General features: G+C 41.8%; 1 protein-coding gene across 1 annotated transcript in view; it reads left to right on the top strand.

The window, feature by feature from the left end:
* Positions 1–23,524, top strand: part of JAG2 (jagged canonical Notch ligand 2) — a gene marked incomplete in the record, with an annotated part of 565,751 nt that overhangs the window by 187,624 nt on the left and 354,603 nt on the right. Inside the window, 1 exon segment of the mRNA XM_044074368.1 lies at positions 6,064–6,118. Within this exon segment, the coding sequence (XP_043930303.1) occupies positions 6,064–6,118 (55 nt within the window).

Here is a 23,524-nt window from a genome sequence, read left to right as displayed (position 1 = left end):
ATCCATTTCTTAAAATTCCACAGTTTATATGTTGCTTGCCAGCTGTTTACATGTATTTGAAATGGAAATGTGTATTTTGGACATGCTTGATAGATTTAGTTCTGTTAATGCTTGTTTGTAAAACTGCACAGTAGATATTTAAGTAAAGCTGCTTAATGTTGTAATGTGAGGAAAAGGCATCTGAATGGGTTAGTGGATATCAAGACCTGTTTACATTAGGGCACTGTATTGTCTCTAGCAGAATATGTTTCATCGGTGCAGCACTTTTCTAGTTTAATCATATGTTTCATCTTCAGAGAGAAAATTATGCTTTCCAAAACTGTTCTGTTTAGAAAATGTCAATCAGAATAGCTAGTCTTCATTTATTTTGTGGCAGTGCTGAAGAATCCCATGCACTAATGTTTTTCTGGAGTGCAAAGATCCATAGGAGTGAAGCTTGAAGGTCTTCATCGTGCTTGACACACCCTTCTTGGCAAATTAGGATTTGGAATAATTTTGAATGCTTGCAGTTGTAAATGGTCTAGATAATGCTTTCAGTTTCACCTCTTCTTTCTTGGTCCTGCACACATGTACAGTATAAAGATGTGTACATATGTATAGGATTCCTTTAATGAGAAGCTCTGCAATACACACACAACAGAATATTTTCATGTAATCCTGTTTTGTAAATATCTGTTTTAGAATGCATTTCAAAGAGTAGTAAGTGAAAAGCTGGGTACACAGTTAAATTATTTGGTACAGTCTGTACAGGGAGCTAGGCAAAAACAGGAACACACACTGAATGAAAGAGAAAGATGTCTGTGGACTAGAATTGTTAAACGGAATTGCTAGCTTTTCCATCAAAGATTGGCAAGAAGGAAGGGTATGCCTCTGAGAGCTATATTTAGAAAGAATAAATGAAAAAATGGGAGTATACAAGGTAATTTGAGAAGGTGAGGTGTAAAGGTTGGAGCACTGTAAAACTTTGAATGGTAGACTGACAAAGCACAATAGTGAATATATAAGAATTTGGCAGTGAAAGTGAAACTATAGTTGGTTACATAGTGATTTGCTGATGTTTTTTGAAAGTACCTTGGCACTACAGCATGCAGTGCATAAACTCTTAAACAGCACCCCCCTCCCCCATCAAACATTTTGGTCATCCCATTCCTATACAAAGCTTTAGTTTTATAATTTGCGATTTCCGTGCACTGATGTCACTGAGGAAAAACAAGGAAATTTAACCTTGGTGATTTAGGCGTAGGCAAAGTATCAGTGTGCCCATTAAAGTCTCTCGTACAACAGAGGTGCATGAGCAAATGTGCCCATTTGAAGTCTGTGGACTTGGCTCACTTTACATTATGGTAATGCCCCAACTGGAGAAGCTAAATTTTTGGGTCGTGATTTCATTAAAAGTAGTTTACAAAGCTTTTTTAAAAAATGGCCCAAAAAAGTAAAGGGCAAGGTGGAAAATATATTGTGTGGCAATTGACTCATCGAATGTAGTGATATATTACAGAAACATCTGTGAATCACTAAGTAAAAGTTTTTGAGGCTGCACCACAGAATGCATTGTTTACAGAAAGTCAGAAAAATCATTTTTTGCCTAATATAACCAGAAGGGAAATGTAGAAATGATGCCTGTAGGACACTTGCTTGTGTCATAACTTTTGGTGGTACCAGAAATCTAACTTTTTTTTTTAAGGTCCAGATCCAAATAAATGTCAGAGGGATGAACAGGAGTAACCCCCCAAAAAAAAAAAAAAAAAAAAAACAAATCCATTTGGAGATCAGTTGTACTCTCTTAGAAGCAGTCAAGATGACATTCATATTCTGGCCATGTCAAGATTTTAAACATGCTGTTTAATAAAAACTTTAGGGTATGGTTAGTTCTTTGGAACCACTTGCACTCTGACGTGGAAAAAATACTTCCTTATTATAGCGGCCTTGGGCGATGCAGTGAATAACGGCCTTGGGCGATGCAGTGAATAACCACAAATGATTTGCCATTTAACCTTTTTATTAACCCAGACAAACACACATGCATACCATTTATGAATTCACGCATCTTACTACAACCAAAAAGGGCAAAACTTACAAGTGTGTGGCGACGTTTAGTATGCATTCTATAGAAATATTAAATGTACAATGTAAACTGAAAAGTTTCTGGATTTTTTTCTCTATTTTATGACATCTACACAAGCTTTTATTTTGCCACTAACTTTACGTACCATTGGCAATAGTCACTTATATAATCGGAACCGTTTGAAGCATTTTTTCTTTCAACCAAGTAAAATCTGCTCCAAGACATCACATGGCCATACAAATGTCCGCTGCTTTATAAAGTATGCCTCTAGTACACAGCTGCATGCAAACTGACAGTACACCTTAGCTTGCATATTAACAAGAAGTTATACCTAAAAATACAAATTACACATACTGTGCACTAAAAGACAACTTGCACAGTGTCAAATTATTATATGGAAACGTGCATAAAACTGAAAACCACACCCCTAGCGTTTTGCTCTGTCTGAGCAGCTGCATCCTAAGTTGGAGGCATTCAAAGGTTTGAAAGAATTCCCAGTGTACTTTGCTTCTGTGATACCAGGTAAAAAAATTGCCCAGTTAAGCATTTGTCTTCCCTGCTGTAAGAATTGTTTTACATACTGCCTCCTTATAGGTAATGCAGATATCAAAACATTCCCATGCCTCCTTGTATATAGTGTACATATCAAATCTTAATGTGTCTATAGCCCACCTACTTTTGTACATTTCTACTGTTGCAAAATTGTACATACGTGTATCTTGTGTATCTTGTCATGCTCATTTTTATACTACCTTGCACCTGACTCATGACCGAAAGAGTCTGATGAGTTTCCCTACCCTATAAACAAAATGAGACCGCTTTAATGATGGATGCTTGTAATTAGTAGATAGACTGAGGAATTGAGAGAAACTCATACCAGGGGATCAGAGACTGTCTTTGTAGAATGTAGTGACTATTGGTTTAGAGTGTTTGCATATCGAGAGACCATCTATGTCTGTTCAAGGTAAGAAAGTACAGTTGTGAAAGTAAACTTAACATAACAGTATATATTTGAATGATCACTACTGCAGTAGCTTTAGCTATATGGGTTATATCCTGCAATATGGTATAAAAGTTGTCCAGCTTCCTAAGCTTAAGGACACTTTTTTTTTTTTTTTTTTTTTTCTTTCTTAAGCAATATGGGTGAACTGGGCAAAAAATATCCTTTGCCTGTATAGTAAATACTGCCATGTGATGGCAGATAAAAACTGACCCCTTTTATTTCAGTGCAGTTTAGACTGGTGTACATTGGTGCAGGTTTTGTACAAATGCATTACAAGATGAAAACCCTGTGTGATGAAAGACCAGAACTTAAAACACACACTTGCACCCGCATGTTTCTTGCAATCAAGCTTTCTGACCAAACCACTTGCAAAGAGACTTGTGCCTAGAGTTTTTTTAAAAGGTGTATTTTATTGTAGGTAATGTTTTTAATGAAAAGTGCTGCAACCCAATTACAAGCTTTCGAACCTCCTAGCCTTATTGTTTGCAGAATTCTTCATACAGTGTATTCATTGAAACCAGTGTACATAGGGGTAAAGTAAAATCCTAATGTTAACTAATTCCAAGGGGATAGCAAGATCATTTTCTTGCAGCTTTCCAGTGTTTGAATTAAAGCCTATTGAACAAAAGAACATGTAGTCATAAATGTTGGGGAAGGGGTTATCTAAAGTATAACAGTTCGGCTGTATTGCTTGATGTATTTTCTGCATCATAAAATCACTGTCCTTGTCACTTTTCTCATTTTTATGAGAAGACATCTGCATTGTACTGTATAAGAAGCAAACTGATAATGACCACAGTCTTCTATAGTATTAATATTTATTCATTAGTATTAATATTTATTCATTTTAGGCTAGCCATCTGAAGTTATTTAGCTTTACATCTGTAAGACGTTTTTAGTGCAGCTTTCTTAGTACATTTTTTTTTAAATTTGAACAGATGTCTCAAAGTAGAATGTGCCCCTAAATATCTGATGTATTCCATGAATTTAGGAAATCCACTAAAGAGCATTGTTTTTCCTGCACAGTGTGCCGATGCCTCATTGCAGCTTTCAAAGATTGTGCTGATGTAGCATTTCTGGTTTCTTGTAGGTGTTTCACGTCTTTATAAATGAGTTCCTAATTATGTGCTTTAATCCTGTAGTCCACAAAGAATATTATGAGATTTCCTCCTTTATAAAATGAATACAACCCCTTAACGTGATTGCCCTTGTAGATCCTTGTGTGGCAAACTAAGCAAATGTAAGTGAATTTGAGTGTCACTAGAAGGAATGAGTTTTCTGGCATCTCCTCCTGGGTTGAGATGATACTAACCACTCTGAACTGGTGCAGTGAGAGTACTAGAACAAGGAAGAGTAAGGTAGTGAATTTGTATGGCACAAGCAGCGAGTTAGACTAAAACATTCCAGATTCATCCCGTTAATGTGCATACTACCTCTGCTATTAATATTTGAGTGACTTAAATCAGCTGTATGAAGGTTGACTTTCACCAAGTGCACTAGTCTATTTATATATATATATATATATATATATATATATATATATATATATATATATATATATATATATATATATATGATCATTTGGTCCTAAGGGTGTTTAGTACATGGTCATGATCGGTACCTGCCACAACAAATAAGCTTTACTCTGTACAGATGCATATCAGTTACTTGACCAAAATTATGGTACATATTTAACTCTTCCCCATTGTTTTCCAGAATGGAAAAGGGAGTAAATGGTTAATTCAGTGAGGTGAGAAAAATCTAGAATAGTCCACTGCATTCCAGTGCAGTCTTGCCAATTATTTTGTGCCTCACTTGTGCTGTCTGTTTTCCTCAGAAGTGGAAGAGGGGTAACTCTCCCCTATCAGCACCCTCCCTGCAAAAGTTTACAGTGCACTGCCACCAGTTACTAAAAAAAAAAAAAATCTCTGAGCTTTGTAATAAGCCGAACATTAAAATGCACATGGTGGTAATTGGCTCTGAGCAGTCTTCCTTCACTGGATGGATACCAATTATTATGCATACTGATAAAAACGCATACGCCCTTAAGTTGATAAACCAAGAGCTGCAAGCATTCAACGTCAGCTAATAAAGTTCATTATATTTAAAATGAAGCCTGTTTTTCTTTTAAAGTAAATATTGACACTGTACAGAAATTACCAGTGGAATTGAAAATAAAACATTCAAACAGACAAGGATGTGTTCAAATAACATATCCCACAACTAAATTAGTATCTGTTTTTGTTTAATGGCTAAAACTACATTGTGCACTTTCTACTGTAGACTTTAAAGCCCAGCAGTATTTTTTTCAGCGTCCTTGCAGGCCATACAATACAGCCTCAGAAACGTCTGTAGCTTCATGAATAAACTGTCAGCTCCTCTGTTTAGAAGTCCCAAAACAGGAATTGCTGTGACTCTGTTGTTTGTTTTAGGATTCCTTCTGTTCCACAGTTGCATACAGCTTGGGAAAGGCAGAGTGCAGTGTCTTAAGTAGCTACTGTCCCTATAAGTTATCATGATGTGACCTGTCCAGCATCTTGAAGTAGCAGACTTTACACAGTTAACTGCACGTTCATTAGGTAAGGTTTTAGTTTCACTCTTAAAATATGGCACACTTTTCTTCACATGCTGAAAAGGCAGCAAGTGCAACTCATCTTGGTCTTTTACTTGAACCATTGTTGGTACGCTTTTAATATGAATGAAATACAGTAATATTTTCCCATTTTATTACAGTTGTCCCTACAGTGCCCAAGGAGAATGTGTGTATGCTTAACAGGTACACTTGAGCATTGTTTTAGATTAAACTAATGTTTGGTTGTAACCTTAAGTTGCTTTAATTTTAATTGTTTTTGGTTAGAGCAATGTACTTGATAAATAAGCTTAATATCTAAGAATGAATAGTGTAAATTAAATTCCTGTTTGAAGTATCTTAGTAATATTATTTTAGTTTTGAATGCTTTTTAAATTGGTGATTTTTTGTTTTTTTCTTTTTCAGCGAACTTACACTCTAATAATAGAAGCTTGGGACTGGGACAATGAAACTAAGCTCGGTAAGTGTACATATATTAAATGTGTAAAATTCATGTGCTCCTCCTCTAGGTTTATATCCTAAATAGGCTGAGTAACTTTTAATTTGTAATCTGACTGAGACCATAACTGATGCATTAATCCAGGCTAGTAACTTTACTTCGGTTGAGCTAGGTTTATTCTGTGAATGTTTCCTGTGGTGTTCTACGTGGAATTGTTTCCAGGATGGCTTTAAACACTGATAGATAAGTATACATCTGTATGGGTCTTGAGGTGAGAAGTTCACATTTGCTACTCTTTGGTTACAGTGAGTTGTGTATAATGTGTTGACCCATTATTTTCCAGAATCTAAATAGATCTACCTAATTCTGTCTTCGCTTGGCTTCCTTGGGTGTCTGTTATGAATATAGTGACGGAGGGGAATTTTTCAGCAGCACTCCTACTTTATAGGACTGAAATATACTGAGGATTGTTGAATGGAAAACTACATTTGGCATTTTTCTAGAATCTAATCTCCACTTTCATACTTGCCTTGTGATATCTGAAGTACACTGTGGTTGAAATTCGTATTCATTTCTGGATTTGTTAACCAGGGTAGAACACTGATCCATATGGACAGTTTTCAGGTTCCGCCCTTATGTAAATGTACACACCTAAAAAAGGAGGCATACATAGAAAAGATAATATCCAGGGAATGTGAAGCTGATTACAAAACTGCGTAGGATGTGACTTTAACATAGTACATGATTGCAAATTTATATTTAGTAGCATTTAGATACAAAAAGGGAATCTGTAAATTCAGAGATGGCAAGGTAAATATTCTACTTTTTATACTAAGTGGAGATTGTGTTGTTAGAGTTGTGCAGCCTTCTCTTTTGAAGCATTTATATTTTGCTTGTTTAGAGAGAGGCCATTAGCATTCATCTCTAAATTCTTACAGCTGTTGAGCAATTTAAATTAGCATGTTGACAATAGTGTGTGTGTGTGTGTGTGTGTGTGTGTGTGTGTGTGTGTGTGGAGAGAGAGGGGGAAATCCATACAGAATGAGTTGTCTACAAAAAATATATTTTTAAGGCTTCTGCTAAGCATTGGTCTCTATTTTAGATTAGGTTCTCTTCTGTGTTTTCTTCTGGTAGGTTTTGGAGAAGAGAAGGGGCATGGATAAAATTGCCTTGCCACTTTTAGTAAATTTGGGTTTATATTCTTGTATGCTGCACATGGGAGACAGCCAAAGAAGAACACACACACGGTGGAAAAAGTAACATGCAAACATTTAGAGTTTTCAGTCTGGGTATAGCATTTCTTAAAATTGCTTTCATGTTGTTGGGTATTACAGTAAATTGATGATTGTTATTGGGCACCAGTTAGAATGCATACACAACTAATCAGAATAAGGGAAGATAACTAAATAACTCCCAAACAGGGGTAGGGACTGTCTGTTGAAATGAACTGGCTCTGTAAGTAACTGCTTAAACTGAGCAGACATCTCATTTTGTGGGTCTAGTGTGCATTTATGTGAAGCAAGGAGTACTTAACTGCATATCTGAGATGTGCATTGACAAAGTAGCTGTAATTACTGTTGTTTGGAGAGGAAATGACTAGCTGCTTGCTGTTTAGTCCTTCAAAACTAAAATGAATGAACAATGTGATTGACATGAAGCAGCTTGGAGTACTTCATTGTGTGGCAACTGTTTGTATGAAGCGGAGGTGAAATTCATTTTGACCATTGTCTTATCACAATCAGATGTTTGAATTCTACAAAGAAGTGACTGTTTGGTTTTGGTTGTCTGGATGAAAGTAACTGACCACCTTGTCATTTTCTCAGCTTAAAAAATAATTTTTCAAGATACAAGGTGTAAAATGCATTAGAGTATCTGTACATTCAGAGCTTGTGCATTGCTTGTGACCCGCATAGTTATTGGAGAAAAAATTGAAACATAAAATACCACAGTGAGAGAGAAAGTGATCTGGATGGTATGGTTAGGATATGCTAGATGGGAGCATGGCATTACTGAGTGATGTGTGAAAGGGGTAATGGGCATGGGGGGGGGGGGCACCTTGAGTCTTTCATCTAGGTTACAAGTTCTAAGTCTGGACCTTATGCAGACCTTATGAACTTGTGGCCAGTCATACCAAAGGTGTTACTGTTCAGGAACATTGATTTTGAAGAGTATTCATCTTGACACACTTAATAAAAAAAACAATACTTCAAACTGAATAGCACTGCATTCTAGTCTAGTGGTAAATGTGAGTATCCCACATGGTTCTGCAGACATGCTGAAATACATATCCTTTTACCTGTAAAACAATTTGAATCTAACCTAATTTTCTTTTATCTTTGAGTGACAAAATACAAAACTTTCCTTTTAATTATTTCCCCTTAAGTTTTATTTTAAAAACAGGTCTACCCTGCATACTGATTAAGCCTAATTCTCATTCATCAGACCCCCCCCCCCCCAAATTTTCCATTTTTCTGCATGGGTTCAAGGTGCCTTGTCGGTTGTTGCCATCTCTCTCATTTCAGTGCCACTCTTCTACTTTCTTCGACAGTCAAGCCTGTCTCAGGTCTTTGACAATCCATCGATCTCTTTGCTGGACACACTAATTTTTTTTCTTTAGTCTTTTTCTTGCCTGTCGCATATCATCTTCACCAGTTTGTCTTCTGTTTTCTTGCACATGTGCCTGAACCACCATAATCTATTATTTACCTTCTCTGCAATCTGAGATACTTGGGCTTCTACTCTGTCCTCATTTCTTACATCCCACAGTGTGTATCCTACCACCTGCCACAAGCACTTTGTCACTTCTAGCTTCCTCCTCAACCGGTCTGTCTTTGGCCAGGTTTCTGTACCATGTAGTAATACTGGTTGTACCACAGTTTTGTGCAGCTTTTCAATTGCTTTGGCATTCTTCTGTCACACACTTTCCCTGAGATTCTGTGCCAGTTGGCTGTAGCCCCTCTGATTATATCCAGCTTTGACCTTCTCATTTAGACTTCCCTGCTGCTAAACCACCCCTCCAAGATGCTTAAAACTGTTAAGTGTTCAACTGTTTTTCCTTCTGCTCAATTTTCAGATTTTTCTGATTTTCCTGTTTGCAGCCATTACAGATGTCTTCTCTCTACTCATTGTGCCTTCAATTTTGCATTCTGTTTTCTGTTTTATTTGATGAAGTTCTTGTTCAGAGACTACTTGTAATGCCACAACATGTGCATATGGCAGCCTTGATCTGCCCCCTCTGGCCTGTATGCCTAATGTAGCCTGTCATCAGTATGAAGAGCAGTGGGCGTTGAGGTGAATCCTGATGCACACCCACTGGTAAACACTTCTGTGAATCTGAAAAGTGTCAGCCTGCACTAATTCTACTAATGACACAAATTGTATGTACAAGGACCCAATGTTTCTGGGACTTCAAACCAACGAAGTACTACCCAAATAAGCCTTCTTGGGACCTTGATGTATGCTTTCTCCGAGTCTGGGAATGTCCAGTAGGACACTTTCCTCATCTCTAGTTTCTTCTCAACTGTCTGTCTTGCTACAAACGTTGGGTCAGTTGTGCTGCTTCCTAATGTAAATCAGAGCTGCTCATCTCATAATTTCTACTACTTTGCATATTAGTTATCACCCCTTCCAGAACTTTCATTCAGTATGACAGGAGTCTGAAACTGCTATACTGCTGTATACTGCCCATAGCTGTGAACGGCTCCTTTGTTTTTGTATACTTGACACTATAAAATAATTTTTCTGCGATTAGTCTAGAACAGGTCTTTCTTCCCATAATTGTATGAGGACCATCTATAGACATTTCTCCCCAACTCTTCTCAACATCTTGATCTTATCTAAACATCTTGATCATATCTACAATGAGCTTATCTGATCCTGCTGCTTTCCTGAATTTATTTTCCTTGGTGCTGTTTGTGCTTCCTTTTAAGGTGGGACCCGTCTTTCATTATGGGCTGTGTAGAGGGCAGTACAGCTTCTGTGGGTGTTTTTTTCATTTAGGAGCTCCTGGAAGTTATTTTCCATCTGCTTGAATGTCTTGTATGGCTGCTGAGCAGGCTTCTGCTGGCATCCCTTATGCCTGATGAGTGCTTTCTTTGCCTTGCAGCCTGATAGATGTTCTTCGTGTTTTACTGTTGCAGTCATCACACTTGGGTTTATCTGCCTGCAGGTAGCCCTCAGTTGGCCCGAATACCAGAGACTTTGTATTTCTGCGTCGGATGCTGTTGCTCCAGGACTGACGTCAGGGTTAATAAAATTGATATCTTTACCTCCCTCTACAACCACCAGCTCAGCAAATTCTGCACCAGGAACCCTCACAGCAGGGCCTGGAAAGTGGATGCCCTTTCTTTTCAGTGGGAAAATCTCTCAATCTATGCCTTTGCCCCTTCTCTCAAGAGTATTACTCAAGACAGGACAGACCAAGGGCAATTCTGATTGCCCTGGCGTGGCCACTCCTGCACAGCCTGTCACCGATGCCACCCTGACACCTACAACAGAACCCAACCCTGCTGTCTCAGCAGGATGGATATATTTTGCATCCGCAACTGCAAACCCTACATCTTGTAGCCTGGCTTATTCTTTGAATTCTCCCAAAGCAACCTTAAGCAAAAAGGTGCTGGATGTCATTCTTGAAGCCAGAAGACGCAGTACAAGAAAATCCTATGCTGATTAAGTGGAAAAAGGTACTGCTCCTGGATTCAATCTAAAGGAGGGGGCACAACTCTGCCCTCCCTGCCTCTAATCCTGGATTACTTAGCAGATTTACTCCACAGAGGCCTGTTCTTCTCCTCCATTAAGATACATGCCTCAGCCATTTCGGCTCATTACAGCAGAGCCAACTCTCTTCTCGCACCCTCTTATCAAACAGTTCCTGAGAGCCTGAGAGGGGCAAACGACTTAAGGCCGCCCAGGAGAGCACCCCCCCCCCCCACTTGGGACCTTAACCTTCTACTGGAAAAGCTCACGTTTCCCCCTTTGAACCCGCAGCATCAGCAGAGTTAAAATTCCTCTCTTGGAAAACAGCCTTGCTTGTGGCCATCACTTCAGCTAGAAGAGTGTCTGAGCTACAAGCACTTATTGCTGTGGAATCCTTCATTATTTTCCATGCTGACAGAGTTTCCCTCAGGACTAACCCTTCCTTTATGCCTAAAGTGGTGTCCGGCATGGCTCTAAACCAATCCATCCATTTGCTAACTTTCTTCCCTAATCCTCAGAGTAAAGGGGAAAGGATCCTGCACTCCTTGGACATGCACAGACAGCTCAGATTTTACCTTGATAGGACTAAGCCCTTCAGAAAATCTGACCAGCTTTGCAACAGGGGTAGAGGATAAAGCCATTTCAAAACGGTTTCCAAATGGGTAGCACACTGCATCCATTTCTGCTAAAAGTACAATGGGGAAACCAACCTCTTAGGGGGTCAGAACACCTTCCACTAGGGCAACTTCTACCTCTACAGCATTTCTCAGTGGAGTCCCTACCAGGGACATCCTGTAAGCTGCTACCTGGAGTACTGTATACACCCTCACCAAGCATTACTACCTGCCTATCTTTTCCAAATCCAGGGCAGGTTTTGCAACAGCAGTCCTGCAAGGCATACTAGCCAGCCCTAACTCTTCTTGACTGCCTCCACCCTTTTTCAGCTTTGGGAATCCACGCAAGTGTGATGACTGCAACAGTGAAACGCGAAGAACATAGTACAGTTGTGTACACTTACCATAAATGTAGATGTTCGAGTGTATCCACTGTTGCAGTACTGGTTTCCCTCCCTCCAGCCCCCTGGATGTGCTCATCGTGTTACACTGCTGCAGTCATTACACTTGGGGGTTATCCTGCCGTCAGGCGGTCCCGCAGTCAGCCAGAGTTCCAAAGTCTTGGTCCGGCGTCTGTTGCTGTCGCTTCTTCCCTGACGTCAGTGCGCCAGGGGTATATAAGATGCATCAGATGACATTTTCTTCAGTCTTTCTTGCCACGCGGTGCCGAAGCAGAAGCAGTTAGCAAGTGCTGGTCGGCCAACTCCTGAGATTTTCGAAGTCGAATTTCAGATCCGAAGTCTTCAATAAAGCTAAGTACCCCGTTGTGGAAACTTTTTTTTTCTTGCCTCAGACCGATGTCAGAAAAAGTTAATTGTATTTCTTGTGGGAAGCAAATACCTCATAAGGACTTCCACTCTTACTGTATTCCATGCCTAGGCCCTAATCACGACATCACTAGTTGTTGGTTTTGTGCTAGATTTAACAAACGCACTATAAAAAGACGTTTTGATTTTGCTTTGCACTACTTTGGCCGAAGGTTCGATTATACTATGCCGTCTGATCAACCGACGACCGCAATTCCGAAAAAACGCAAGACAAGGATAAAGACTGGCATCTGAGGTCCAAAACTGACGACGAAACCTCTTCTAGGCCATTCGCCGGTTCTCAGTGAGGCACTTTCGCAGCCCCTGACACCTGCTACCTCAGAGCCACAGGCCACCTCAGACTCCCATGTGGAGACAACTAAGCCTCTGGAAACTCAAGGTATTGGGCCTGCGGAAACTAATCCCTCAGATGGGTCTGGAGCCGCTGAGCAGGCATCGGCTTCTAAGGGTGTTTTCAGACCGTCACAACTTACCATTAAAGCAACAGCTGAGACAAAAATACCATTAACAGCTGAGACAAAAATACCATTAAAGACAAAGAAGCAAGTACAACATTCTCCTGGACAGTCCTCCATGCCTAAGAAACAGATGCTTAAAATGTCCGAAGACCTCATTACTCTAATCAGGGGTTCCCATCCCCCTCCTGAGAAAAGGCCTAGGCAGGATACAGACTGATTCCCTGATCAGGTTTCCATTTCCTCTGATTCCTCTTCAGACCAGGGATACTCTCTACCCCCCCCCTCCCATGAGGACTCTGATGCTGAAGAATCTATCCCTTCAGCCTCTCCTCCTGAGGATTATTCTTTTGGGGAAACTTTACATACCATGAGGGAGCATTTCCATTGGGAAAGTCAGGATTATTCAGAATCCAAGAAAAGACTCGGGGATTTCCTTTTATTGCTTCAGCACAGGCCCCTGGCTATTCCGCCTGTGCGAGATATTGTGGATGATGTGTTCTCTGAATCCAGCTTATCTCCTGATTCTTTGCCCCCTGCACCAGCCAAGCCAGATAGGTATTATAGAGTCCCTGACTCACAAGTTTCTTTGTATAAACCCTTCTGCTGATCCAGATCCAGAAACTATTTGCTAGGGTCCAAAAGGCGTTAAGGCTTCCATTGCAAAAAATCCAGTACCCTCTGACAGAGATTCCAGAGCTTTGGATAGATGGGGGAAGAAAGTTTACACTTCAGCAACTTTAGCAGTAAGGGCTTTAAATTGCCAGTTTCACATGCAGTTACAGGTTCTGTGATTCGAAGACATGCTTGGTTAAAAGAACAGAGTTTACCTGATCATGTTAAGGCAAAATTATTGGATGCTCCTTTACAGCATGATACCTTGTTTGGTGTTAAGGCAGAAGAGGTGTTAAAGAAAATGGAGGATAAAGCTAAATCTATGCGGATTTCTTACAGGTACAGCCACCTCGATTTAGCAGAAGTTGGCCAACAAAGAAGTGGTCTTTTCCAGTGCCAGACAGGCCACAGAGAGGCAGATACAGACGCCCAAGAGGCAGATCTCAACCCCAAGGCTCTAACAGACCACGACAGTGGGGCACCTCAACCCCAAAAGGAGGTGAGGACAAGTCTCAACCTTACAGGAAACGGTCCCAATGACTTTCCCCTTCGTACGCCAAGCACTTTCCTTTTGGTAGCCCCCTTAGGGGGAAAACTAGCACTGTTTTCTCAAAACTGGCAAACCAATCACCCAAGACAAATGGGTTCTGAATATTGTCTCAAGGTTACATGTTCTACTTTCATACTTTACCAAGGCTAAAAGGAATGCCAGACCTGCCACAAAATCAATGGGCAGAGGCACAAAAACAAATTTCAGCCCTCATGGACATGAGAGCTATTCAAAAATATTCAAAAAGTACCACAACAGGAACAAGGACAAGGATTTTACTCAAGACTCTTCCTGGTCCCCAGAAAGGACAAGGCCTGGAGGCCCATACTAGACCTTTCAATTCCAAATACTTACCTGGATATTCCGAAATTCAAAACGTTGACATTACAGCAGCTTCTACCCATGCTTGGCAAGAAGGCTTGGCTTGTTACTCTGGACCTCAGAGGCATACCTGCATGTCCCTATCAGACAAAATTGCAGAAGATACCTCAGATTCAAAGCTGGTATAATGCACTACCAATTCTCTGCACTGCACTGCCCTTTGGCTTATCTACTGCGCCCAGGGTCTTTATAAAGTGCCTGGCACCAGTAATTGCATTTTGCAGACAAAAAGGAATTGAAATATGTCCATACCCGGACGACTGCCTCATTCAAGCAGAGACAAAGGACATTCTTCTACAGCATCTGGCGTGTGTAAAAAGGTTGCTAATTTCTCTAGGGTACACAGTAAACGAAAAGAAGTCAAAACTAGTGCCCTCACAACAGATTATATTCCTGGGTGCCATCTTAAATACAACTGCCCAGATGGCTTATCTCACGCCAGACAAACAAGTTCAACTAACTCAATATTTTCAATTACTGGCAGAAAAGTCCCATCTCCCTGCAAGAAAAATTCTGCCGGCCCTGGGATTCATGGCATCCTGCATACTACTAATACCATATGCCAGACTGCATATGAGGAAATTACAATGGTACCTAAAAGGTGTTTGGACTCAACACTCACAGTTTAGAAACAATAATACCAAAGATTCCCTGCCTACAACAGGTGTTTCGATGGTGGGCACAGACATGTCACCTAAACAAGGGTCAGCCTTTTACCCTACCCACAGCCAGGCAGACTCTAACAGATGTTTCAGATTACGCCTGGGGGAGTACACCCGGCAGGAAAATGCATTCAGGGCAAGTGGACCACAGACCAGATGCATCTTCACATCAATAAAACAGATGTTGGCTGTTCAAAATTCTCTAACAGCTTTCAAGGACCTTCTGCATCCAAGACAATTATTATTAAAGACAGACCACACCATAGTAATGTGGTACATAAACAAGCAAGGGGGCACTCATTCTTATCCCCTATGCAGGCAAGCCATGACCTTGTGGAACACAGCTCTAACGTATCAAGTTCATCTGCAAGCACAATTCCTGCCAGGAAAGAAAAATACTCTGGCAGACTAAGCAGAAATATCATGGACCCTCACGAATGGAAATTGAATCCACAAATCTTCAAAATGGTAAAGCAAAAATGGGGATGCCCAGACATAGATCTTTTTGCCTCCCCACTGAATTGCCAACTACAAAAATTCTGCACAAGGACTTATCACACACAAACATGGAAAGTGGATGCTCTCTCGTTCACCTGGAAAAGCCTAAAAGTTTATGCCTTCCCACCACTGCCTCTCCTTTCAAAGGTACTCCTAAAAGCAAGACAAGAAAAACGATGATCCTGATTGCGCCAGACTGGCCACGCCAGCACTGGTACCTAATCTTAAAGAACTTGGCTCAAGGCCCACCATGGATTTTGCCTCAAATTCCACACCTTCTGACTCAACAAAACAATCCGATCCTGCACGGTCAGCTCAAAACCCTAAACCTGGCTGCATGGCAGATTCATTAGTCAAACAGACAACACCTCTCTCCAAAGCTGTTATGGATGTCATTTTGGAGGCCAGGAGACCTAGCACCAGGAAAGCTTACTCAGAAAAATGGAAGAGATTCTGCGCCTGGAACCAGGCTCAAAGCCTTGACCCTCTTTTACAATACTTAACTGAGATGCTGGACAAAGGCCTATCCTTCTCCTCAACTAAGATCCACGCCTCTGCCATTGCAGCACATTACAACACGGATCATCCTTTATTCTCTCATCCCTTGCTAAAGCAGTACCTCAGAGGGGCTAAAAACATAAGACAGCCCCAGGGAGCACCAACACCAATTTTGGACCTCCAATTTCAGTTTTGGAAAAACTGACCCTGCCACCTTTTGAGCCAGCCAATACAGCCAATCTAAAATTTTTATCCTGGAAAACAGCTCTGCTCCTGGCAGTAACTTCAGCACGAAGAGTCTCAGAGCTACAGGCATTAATGGCAGTGTAACCTTTCATAATTTTTCATCAGGATAGGGTTTCTTTAAGGACAAACACTACCTTTATGCCAAAGGTGGTATCTAGTGTGGCTCTTAACCAAACCATCCATTTGCCAACTTTTTATCCAAACCCCCAGAATAAAGGGGAGAAACTTCTGCACTCTTTGGACATACACAGGCAGCTACGCTTCTACTTGCTCAGTTTTCCTGAAAGCTTTTGTTTTGTCCAACTGTTTGTAGCATATGCTGCAGGATCACAGGGCAAGACTTATCTCAAAGCAGACTATATCCAAATGGATAGGACACTGTATTCAACACTGCTACACACAGCATGGAAAATCAGTCCCTAATAACATTAGGCCACATTCCATCAGGGCAACAGCCACTTCAACAGCCTTTCTCAGCGGAGAACCTACCAAGGAAATTTTGGAGGCTGCAACTTGGAGTTCAGTGCACACCTTTACCAAGCATTACCACTTGCCTCTTTACTCTAAATCCAGAGCAAGATTTGCCACTGCAGTTCTGCAGAGCCTCATAGCTAATCCTAACTCTTTATAGACCAGCCACCCAACCTTAGCTTTGGGATTCTACCCAAGTGTAATGACTGCAGCAGTGTAACACTATGAACATAGTACAGTTTTGTACCCACCATAAATGTAGATGTTAGAGTGTTCACACTGCTCCAGTCCAGGTTACCCTCCCTCCATCACCTCTGAATTAGCTGGACTTATCTATACCTTTCTATCTTATACAACCTTTGTGGTGTATTTGCTTGTAACTGAAAGTTTTATTAGCAATATGTATTGCCTACCTACTTGGGGGCACCTGACATCTGGGGCAAGAAAAACTGAAGAAAATGGCGTCTGATGCATCTTATATACCCCTAGTGCACTGATGTTGGGGAAGAAGCGGCAGCAACCGACGCCGGACCAAGACTTTGGAACTCTAGCCGACTGCAGGACCGCCTGATGGCAGGATAATGTAATGACTGTAGCAATATGAACACTCGAACATCTACATTTATGGTAGGTACAAAACTGTACTTTTCTCTCTCCTCTCTATGGCTATTACTCACCCTTTCAGGGGTATTGGTATTTACTTTTTACTGATGGTGTTTTCCCCACCATAACTTGGCTCCCTATTTGAGGCAAGAAAAACTGATGTAATTGTTTCGGCTGCCTGTTTTATACCCCCTGACGACCTGACGTCAGTCCTGGAGCAACAGCTTCCGACGCAGAAATATGAAGTCTCTGGTATTCGGGCCGACTGAGGGCTACCTGCAGGCAGATAAACTCTAACATCTACATTTATGGTAAGTGTACACAACTGTACTTTTTTGTGCCACCTGCTGAGTCACTTTCTAGAAGCAGGGCCTAATTGTTACGGTTTAACTTTTTTATTTTTACTGTGGCAGAAACTGCAAACATTCAGTATGTTGCAGACGTGTCAGTATTCCTTATGTGGATTAGGTCTAAAATTGGCCTTGTTGGCTCACCATAATACAGATGGAAACCCGGAGGAGTATATATTAAACAAAGGCCTTTTTTATTCAAAGAAGGTAATATGTTTCTTTTAAAATAATACAAGATGGCAGTGTCATGGGCAATTTATGTTTTGCCAACTGTGTTGGAGACTGTGGTCTGTTCACTTTGGTTGCTCACTTTTGAGCAAACAGTACCTCTCATCATGGGCAAAATTCAAATTACAGACTCCCTGCCTTGATGTAATGCTTAAGCAGACCAAACCACCTTATGATCAGCATCAACCAATCATAATTCTGTGTTTTTTCTTGCAAGTTAGTGCAGTTATACCTCAATTTATATGTGCAAAATGTTAAGCAGTGCATTAAAGCTTTACCATTCAGTTGGTGGATCATATACCCATGCTGCAGTGGGTGACTTGTTGGTTGAACTTTCAGCTACCCATAACATTCCACCTTAGTATGCATGTATCATTAATCCCTTTCATTATGACTTCTGTAAAGAGTGTCCACTGTTGAAGTATTTGATGGAAGAATTCACCCTCTGCCTTCTGCTTTCCTCTAACAGTACTCCGCACCCTTGTTCTTGCTGTGTTAGCTGAATTTGTGTTGCTGTAATGTGTCTTTTTTGCAGTGCAGTTGTGACATTTGCAAATAACTAATTATCACACAGTTCCACTCCAGAAGGTGCTATAAGGACATTTGACTGTAATAGTTGAGACATGTATTGCATGTAATATTTATGCAAAGTAATGGTACTTTATTTACTTTTGTTTACTATGTTTAAAAAATAAAGTAAGCATTGTACAAGGTAAAATAAACAAGTTCATAGAGCCATGCGTTGACAGTACAAAGAATAACTCGGTAAAAACTGGAGTAAGACGGGAATATAAGAATTATAAAAACTTCATAGACTCCCAGGGTCCTCCTAAATGAGTCCTTGGTGTCGCAGCAAGATTGGTGAATTTTAGCTTATTCCAAAAGACTAGTGTCAAATAAGCAAAAGAGAACCTGACACGGGTGAATCCTAGGACTAGCTAGTCATCCTTTACCTGGAAACCTAAGTGACCTAGCTGAAATATTGTGAACCCTGAACCCGTTCTGATAGGCAGGACCCAGCTTGCATAGGAAGATAAAGAACAGTCCCAGAAAACAGACCTGGCCACAACTGGCAGTCAATGCAGTTCTGTCAGCAGTTAGAGTAATATGACAGCAAACGTTTCTTCATTCTTGTTACCTTTATTTATTGCTCTGTGCTAGCGAAATGTAGTGCTTCATGTACAAGTATGATCATCTTGTCTGGTATGGTGTTGATTAGCTGGTGGCCTCTAATCCAAAGAGTTAGGAACTCATGAGGCACATAGCACATAATCAGTAATGTTTTTCTTCATCTTAATGCAAGCATCTATGCATTCACCAACATCTTGCCAGCAGTGTTCATAATGTTTAAGCTGCATAAACCCCCCTGTTTTAGTCTGCGAAAACAAGGTTTGGCATAAAATTGTATATGAAGTGACCATTTCAGTTTCAACTGTCCGTATTTGTATGATGCACATTTCTTGCAGTTATTGTTAATTGAATGCTATGTATTCTTTTCGCTCATTTCAGTTTCCTAGTGATGCAAATAGTAAACTTCGCTGATGGTAGGATTTTTCAGTCTAATTTATTTCTTTGCATTTGCATTGTGATTGTTTCAGTACTGCTACACTGATTTGGAAAGCAGAGTCATTTAATCTATTTGTAGTTTATACCTTTTAATTAAACAGAACTTCTGTGTAATTGGCTTTAATCGGGAGCACTTTATAATTTCGAACTCGAGACTATAAAATCAAATGTTTACAATAGCGAAAGTTCATAATCGCAAAGTTGAATGTCTCGAATTCGCGGTTATGGCCTTGCGCTACGTAATGTCCAGGATTGTGTGTTGATGGTGCACGGTGCCGTGTGTGGAGCTAAGCGTTATGTCAGGTAAGTGAGTGTTTTGTAAGGGTTTTGAGTGGGAGTTAGTGTATGTGAGTGTGCTGATATGTTTGTGTGTGTGTGTGAGGGACTGGAGAATGTGGGTTTGCTTTTGTTTCCTGTTTGTGCAATCTCTGAGTTAGTATATATAAGTAGAGGGGTGTGGGGGGTGCAGCCCTCCACTTTTGTTGTGATGTGGGTGTTGTGGTGTATGTATTGGTGTAGTGTGTGCGGTTTGTTCAGTGTTTTGAATTTCGCGGTTTTGAGTTTGGGGTTTTGTTTCAGTGTTTTGTGGATTCGGTTTCATGGTCTCGAGATAGTGAAATTCGATATTTCAGTATTTCGAGATTATGAAGTGAATTCCTTTAATCCTATGTTGTATCGGTAGTCCTAATAATTTATATATTGACATTTAACTGGTATAGTCAGACTGGGTTACGTAACCCATTTGCAGAGGAGACCCGCGGAGAATAGCTCTATAACTTGATATAAAGATTAAAATACACAGACATGTAGGTTAATGCTCTACGATATGCATAATGTACAGCAAGAAATTGCAGTTGCAAGATTTACAAGATCATAAGGCTTTTGAAGCATTATACAGTGAAGTATAGGACTGAGCAGGGATTGACAAGATTTTACAAGATATTATAGTATTGTTGAGTCTTAAGATCTGAAGTAGTTGTCTTCAACCTGTGAGTTCCTGGATCCATCTCTGATCCAACTCTGCTGCATATCCAGCATCTGATCCATGCTCAAAGCTCCTCCCCTTACCCATAATGCTCCTGTCTCCTTCCTCCCTTCAGATCTTGTTTGCAGAGTTTGTCCACATCGTGATTCATGCTCTGCTGCAAAAGTAGTGGTAAATGCTCTTTTTTTGGTCAAATCTTTTTTCTCTGCTGCTTTCTACCTCTCCTACACGCTTTACCGTCTGTGTAAAAAAAAAAAAAAAAACTATATCAATCTCTCTCTCTCTCTCTGTGTGTGTGTGTGTGTGTGTGTGTGTGTGTGTGTGTGTGTGTGTGTAATATATATATATATATATATGTGTGTGTGTGTGTGTATATATATATATGTATATATATATATATATATGTATGTATATATATATATATATATATATATATATATATATATATATATATAGATATAGATATTTCTTTCCCCTTTATCTTTCTGTGTATGTGGTCTGTGTTGGACCTAGGTTGGGACATGTCCAAAGCTCCAAAAACCTGGCTTCAGAAAGTGCACAGTGTGGGGCCATAAGCTCTCCCCAGCCGATGGCCACACTCTGTGTGTAGTTTGTCTTTGGGGCAGCCCGTCTACAAACCTCCTGTTTCATCTGTGCCAGGTTTAATCCCAGAGGACTCATGGACATGAGAAACAAACTTATTTTGAAAGGCCTTCTTACCTCTTTGTCCTGCGGGACTAAAGACCCTAGCACCCTGGCCTCTGCCCCTGCCTCCTCCCCGGTCTCTTGGACTCAAACTCCTGCCAAAAGGACAGGGGATGGAGACGAGTCTTCCAGAAGGGATAGGCCAAAGAAGCTATCCCCAAATCGCTCAGCTTTGGCCGAGCCTCCAGCTAAAATTGCATCGGCTCCAAGGCCGGAGTCTCCCAGACTCCCTTCTCTCAGGGGCCCAGGACCCGGTCGCTGGCTCAGGCTTCTCCTCACCGCCCCTCCAGACTGATATCGGTCGCCTCCTCCTTGCATTCCACCCGGAGCCTTAGTGAAGCGGAGATGGATAAGATGATGTGGAAGTTCATCCACACCCAGATACAGATACGAGTCTTGCCTCCCCTTCTCCCTCCTGAGCGGGGAGCATGCAGCCCTTTTTCAATCCCATTACTCCTTCTCCAATCTGACCTCCAGTTACGGAGCCTTTGGATCCGAGGACACTCAGTGTCGAGGGGCCAGCTTCGATGTTACCTTGTACCTCGACAATGGCCATGGCCTTGAGGAGGTCGAATCAGACTAACTCAGAACCGGCAGGCTCCCAGAGGTGTAGCCTCAGCGTCTGATGCGAGGGGTTGGTATCGGCTCTGAGGTTTTCGGAGCAGAGCCTTCCCCTTGGTATCTCAGTGCCTGCAGGTTCGGCCCCAACTCCCTAGTCTAGTTAGTGTGTGATGGCTCCTCCTATTGTCCTTTGTCAGGGTGTCCATTCCCTTTCAACTTTCAGTGTGGTAGAGAGGGTTCTCTTTATTTCGAGACCCTTGATCATCTCATCTTTGGAGTCTGATTTGGCGCGCTCTCTTTCTGGAGTGGATCCAGCCATTCTGCCATCTCAGGGACAGCCTGCTGCCTCTTTGCCTCAGGATGCTCTCTCTTGGGAACAGCAAGACATTGGTGAGTCATCCCCAGAGATCCCAACTGAGGAGGTTCCTCGCAAACGCACATGCAAAGGAGGCACTTGGACTCCCCACCAGAGTTTCTCACCGAAGACACCGATTTGGAGGAAGTGGAAGGTTCCCCCCCGATCACACCCCCCCCCCCCCGAGGATGTCTCCTTTGGAGACATCATGGAACGCCTTCGCCAGCATGGGAGGTGGTCTGCTCAAAACGTACCTCGGACAAATCTGTGTTGCTGGAGGCATTTGGCGCAGGACCATCTACTTCCTAGGTGTCCCCTCACGCAGATCCCTTAGTGGAACTCATCACATCTTGAGCATGGAAGGAACCAGAGACGGTGGAGCCCTTTCCCAAACTCCCCAACAAGGTTTTGAGCCCCGCCTCGGACAGATCATACTGGCGTAAGGGATCCCCGGTTGATGCTATGGTGGTGGCTCTGCTGTCCATCCCCCTGACCAGGAGTTAAGGGTGATGGACTGTTTCAGGAAGCGGGTGTACTCTTCAGTGACCTTCCCTGTTCGGGCACTCAGGCACATGTGATTTGGCTGCAGTGAGACCTAGTGAAAGAGATCGCTGAGTCAGCCTGTGGGTCTATCGACAGAGGGCACAAAGGTGTTTTCTGCTCATATGGCCACCCTAAATTCAGTGGTGTATACCTCTATGTGTCTACTCTTCCATGCCACCGAGGGAGCTGCTAGAGTACAGACCTCTATGCGTCTACTCTTCCATGCCACCGAGGGAGCCGCTAGAGTACAGACGTTACCATCAGGCGACATGCCTGTCTCTGGGTCTGTCAGTTCTCTGAATCCTTTAAGGCGTCATTTCCCAGTGCCCCGTACGACGGTTCCTCCTTTTTTGTTAAGTCAGTACTTGGTACATTAGTTCAGAGTGAGAAGGATGGGAAAATGCTGTCTGCCGTTGGGATCTGCTTCTCAGCCCCTCAATGATCCTTCTCTAGGAATCGGCGAGGGACCAAGAAGATGCGGTTCCGAAAATCAGAGTTTTCCCCGGGGCACTCAGGACTCACCTTCCCCCAGAGGCAGAGGGGGATTTGATAGATGGTGCCCTAGAGGCAGATGGGGGTCCTAGAAATTATGGGTCTCGAGAGCCTTTCTCTGACAGACCTGCCCAGCAACCCTGAAGGGTTGCCTGGCTGCTCGTCCCTGGAAGCAGTCGGAGGCTGTCTTTCACTACACCTAACGGAGTGGGAGTCAGTCACAAAAGATCATTGGGTGTTGCAAATTATATCCAGAGACTAGTCACCTCCACCCACGCACAGGGAGGAGGATACAGCACTGGAGATCACAAAGCTGCTAAGAGAGTGAGTCATCCAACCCGTTCCCCCTAGACCACTCCAGATCAAGCATTTATTTTAGGTTTTTTTTGGTGCCAAAGAAAATGGGGGACCCAAGACTCATTTTGAATCTTTCCACCTTGAACCGGTCAGTGGCCAAGACAAAGTTCCTGATGGTCCCCCTTCAATCTATCCTGCCCTTCCTGCACGAGAATGATTGGATGTGCTTG

Source organism: Protopterus annectens, chromosome 6.part0 (assembly GCF_019279795.1).
Source record: "Protopterus annectens isolate FY-2018-M chromosome 6.part0, PAN1.0, whole genome shotgun sequence".
Taxonomy (NCBI): domain Eukaryota; kingdom Metazoa; phylum Chordata; order Ceratodontiformes; family Protopteridae; genus Protopterus; species Protopterus annectens.
The sequence above is the reverse complement of the archived record's forward strand: the minus strand, read 5'-3'. Positions and strand labels throughout refer to the sequence as shown.